Below are 3,457 nucleotides of genomic sequence, written 5' to 3' on the forward strand. Positions count from 1 at the left end.
GCCGGGGCAGAGGGATGGGGCTGATCCAGCCAGGCCCCCCCCTCCCTGACACCCGTGGGAGGTTACACCCTTCCCCGGGGGACCCCCAAACCCAGCCCCGTGGGCAGAGCCCGGCCCCGCTCCCACGCTCCGGCCCGGCCGAGCTTCCAGCGCTGTCACCCCCAGCCACCCCAGCTTGGCCACGGCCCCGAAGCCAGGCCCCCCGGGACTCATCTTGCCCCCCCCCGCCCCAGCTAGTTCTCCATGGGGGTGGCTTTTGGAATCCCGGGACAGGGGATGGGGGGCAGCTCCCAGGCCCCCACCCCTGGCCTGTCCCGCAGGCGCCTGCAAGTGCATCCAACCCCTGGCTACTGCCCTGAGAAGAAATAGTCCAAGTTGGTGACGTGGAGACCCCCGGGGGCCGGGGGGGCAGGGGATGAGAGCAGGGGGGTGTCACTGAGCGGGGGACTGGGGGGGCTCAGGGGCACCAACACGTGCTGCCCCTCGCCCTCCGGCTTGGCACTGCGCTGCCCGCCCGTCTGCCACGTCCGTCTGTACCTGGGGGGGGGAAGAATGAGTCCCGGGTCAGGGGTGGGCAGGTTGAGCCCCCCCCTCCCCGCTGTCGTCCCCACCCCGGGCACTCACCTCACCACGATGCCCACAAAGAGGGCAATGCCCAGGAGCAGGCTCCCCCCGGCCACCAGGAAGGGGTAGGGGGACGCCGTGGAGCGGGCGCTGGCTTCCACGACGGCCCCTGTGGCAGAGAGAGGGGACAGGTTTTGTGGGGATGAGGGACATGGGGGTCCCAGTGCCCCCCCCCCCAGCAAACCCAGGGACCCCTCCTTACCACCAGCACCATCAGCAGCATCTCTGAAGAGCTCAGGGGGCAGCGTCACCCAGGAGGTGCCATCCTCCATGGGGAACTGCAAGAGAATGTGGGGGTGCAATGGGACAGGGCAGCCCCCCCACCCCGGTGTCCCCTTGTCCTACACGGGGACAGGAGACCCAGCTGGGAGCACGCCATGTCCCCCTGCCCTCCCCCAGCCGTGCCCCACCTGTGAGCTGAAGGGTCCCATTTCAGAGGTGAGGTCCCTGGGGTCTGCAAGGTGAGGGGGGAGCGTAAGGCTGGGGGACCCCGGGCTGAGTCCCCAGCCACGGGGCCACGTGTCACCCCCCTCACCTGTCCAGGGGGTGCCCACTGCCTCCCGGCTCCACTCGCTCCACGTGCCGTGGCCGAACTCCTCCTGCGCCCGCACTTGCACCACGTGCCGCGTCCCCCGCCACGCGTCACGGATGTCCAGCCACGTCGTCATCACCTGGTCCACCTGGAGGGGACAGGGGCAGTGTAGGCTCGGGGACAGCGTTGCTGGGGCTGGGGGACAGCCCCACACTGGGGAAAGGGGCCAGGGCGGCTCTCACCTCCGTGAAGGTCTGGGCGGGCTCAGGGCGGTAGCGGACCTGGAAGCGGAGCCAGTAGAAGCGGGGGTCCCAGGAGGAGGGGTAGGACCAGTTGACCCGCAGCCGCTGCGGCGCCTTTTCCAGCGCCTCCACGGTCACGTTGAGGGGGGGGTCAGGCTTCACTGCCAGGGAAGGTGGGGGGTCAGGGCCTGGCAGGGTGCCCCACGGCCAGTCCCAGCCCCTGGCAAGAAGGGAGCAGGCACTCACGGACGCTGCTGAGGGTGATGATCCTGTCCTCGCCGGCCGAGCCACCGGCAGCGTTGCTGACGCAGGTGGACACCACGAGGGGTTTGGTGTCGTCGGCGCCGGGCGGCACCTTCACCCGGCAAACAAACTTCCGCGCCTTGGAGAAGTAGCGGCACCGCTGCTCCGTGGCGTTCTCCGCCGAGAACCTGCGGGGACACGGCTCACCCGGGGCTGTGGCACACACCGGGCACGGGGCGAGGGTCCGCGGGGGCGGGGGAGGGAGGGGATGGTCCCCTGCGCCCCGTGCCATGGGGTCCCAGCCCCAGGCAGGTGCCGGAACGGCACTCACCTCCGCTTCACCCAGAGCGTGGCCCGCGTCCCCGGGGACGGCTTCACCCGCTGTGGCCACTCGCACAGGACATCTTTGTCATGGCTCCGGCGGTAGCAGGAGACGTGGGGAGTTTCGGGGGGCTCTGCAAGGCAGGGAGGCGCTGGGGGATGGGGGACACCAGACCGGGCGATGCCATGAGGTGAGCCCCCAGCTCCAGCACGGACCCACCTTCCACCAGCAGCCGCAGGGAGCGCAGGGGGCGGCCCCCCACGGAGCAGCTGTAGCGCCCCGAGTCCTCGTAGCGCAGCCGCTGCAGGTGCAGCGTGTTGCCCTCCGCCAGCTGCCGGCTGCGGCCCCCCACCGCCACCGCCCCCCGCTCCTCCACCCGCCAGGACACGGTGACGTTCGCCGGCCCCTCGTCCCAGCAGGTCAACATGACGTTGGCTCCCAGGCGTCCCAGCACCGCGTCCCGCGGGAGCCCTGAGGGGGGGCGAAAGGGGGGCTCAGGCCATGGAGACGAATCCCTAAGGGTGTCCTCAGAGGAGGGAGACAACCCACCATCTGCTCCCCCTTGCCTCAGTGTCAATATTTGCAGGAGGCACCGAGCCGGAGCAAGAGGCAGCTCCTGCTGAGCCAGCGATTCCCCACCGAGCTGGGCACTGGCCCCCCCTGGCACACAGCTCCCCCCCGGCACTGCCACTGGGACGGCCACCGCGGCACCTGGGCAGGGTGCAAGGGGGGTCTGGCGGTGGGACACGGCCGGGCGGTGCAGGGATGGCAATTTGGGAGCAGGGCTCTGGGAGAGCTGCAGGCTGGGGGTCCCAGGGGGTGCCAGGGGGTTCGAGGGTCCCAGCGCCGGAGGGGTTAAGTGGCCGGGCTGGCCGGTGGCACTGGTCCAGGCTGGTCCGGGGCCAGGGAGGCCGCCCGGGGCAGCTCTCCCGGCTCAGGCTGCAAAGGTCAGCGGCCAGTCCGGACCTGCAGCTCCCGGACCTGCTCCTGCTGCTGGGAATGCACCCAGTACACAACACCCAGTACCCAGCAGGCAATAACCAGTACCCAGAAACCACCCAGTACGAAATAACCAGTACCCAGAACCCACCCAGTACACAACACCCAGTACCCAGAACCCACCCAGTATGCAATAACCAGTACCCAGTACAAAATGTCCAGTTGCCAGCACCTAATACCCAGTACTTAGCACCCAGTACCCACCCAGCACCCAGTACAAAATATCCTGTACCCGGCACCCACCCAGTGCCCCGTCCCTAACACCCAGTACCCCATGACCAATACCCAGTACCCAACACCCAGTACCCAATACCCAGTCCCCAGTCCCAGCACCCAGTCCCCACCCGGGGTGCCCCGTACCCCCACCCTGCCGGTGCCCCCGGGGGCGGGCTGGGAACCGTCCGTCCGTCCGTCCTCCCCCTCGAGGGGCCCCGGTACCGGCAAAGGCGCCGGACTCGGGACACCCTCCGTCCCCCCCCCCGCGCCGCTCTGTGG

The 3,457-nt window shown here is 69.7% G+C and overlaps 1 protein-coding gene across 1 annotated transcript; it reads right to left on the reverse strand.

Annotated features, from left to right (window-relative positions):
• Positions 1–2,631, reverse strand: IL6R (interleukin 6 receptor). Its single transcript, XM_014961205.1, has 10 exons — positions 2,513–2,631; positions 2,183–2,434; positions 1,973–2,096; positions 1,645–1,829; positions 1,399–1,559; positions 1,160–1,304; positions 1,035–1,078; positions 827–902; positions 625–733; positions 1–537 (listed from the first exon to the last, which is right to left on the reverse strand). The coding sequence occupies exons 2-10, from the start codon at positions 2,388–2,390 to the stop codon at positions 348–350; spliced, it is 1,242 nt and encodes a 413-aa protein (XP_014816691.1). The 5' UTR covers positions 2,391–2,434; positions 2,513–2,631; the 3' UTR covers positions 1–347.
• Positions 2,632–3,457: the final 826 nt, after the last annotated feature.

Source organism: Calidris pugnax, unplaced genomic scaffold (assembly GCF_001431845.1).
Source record: "Calidris pugnax isolate Ruff unplaced genomic scaffold, ASM143184v1 scaffold371, whole genome shotgun sequence".
Classification (NCBI taxonomy): domain Eukaryota; kingdom Metazoa; phylum Chordata; class Aves; order Charadriiformes; family Scolopacidae; genus Calidris; species Calidris pugnax.

What these genes read in the sequence shown, in the direction of transcription:
- IL6R (XM_014961205.1), bottom strand. Translation starts at nt 2,390, where the DNA reads ATGTTGACCTGCTGGGACGAGGGGCCGGCGAACGTCACCGTGTCCTGG. An exon ending in CCTGCGGCTGCTGGTGGAAG is followed by an intron (nt 2,097 to 2,182) that starts GTGGGTCCGTGC and finishes CCTGCCTTGCAG; the next exon opens with AGCCCCCCGAAACTCCCCAC. An exon ending in CATCACCCTCAGCAGCGTCC is followed by an intron (nt 1,560 to 1,644) that starts GTGAGTGCCTGC and finishes CTTCCCTGGCAG; the next exon opens with TGAAGCCTGACCCCCCCCTC.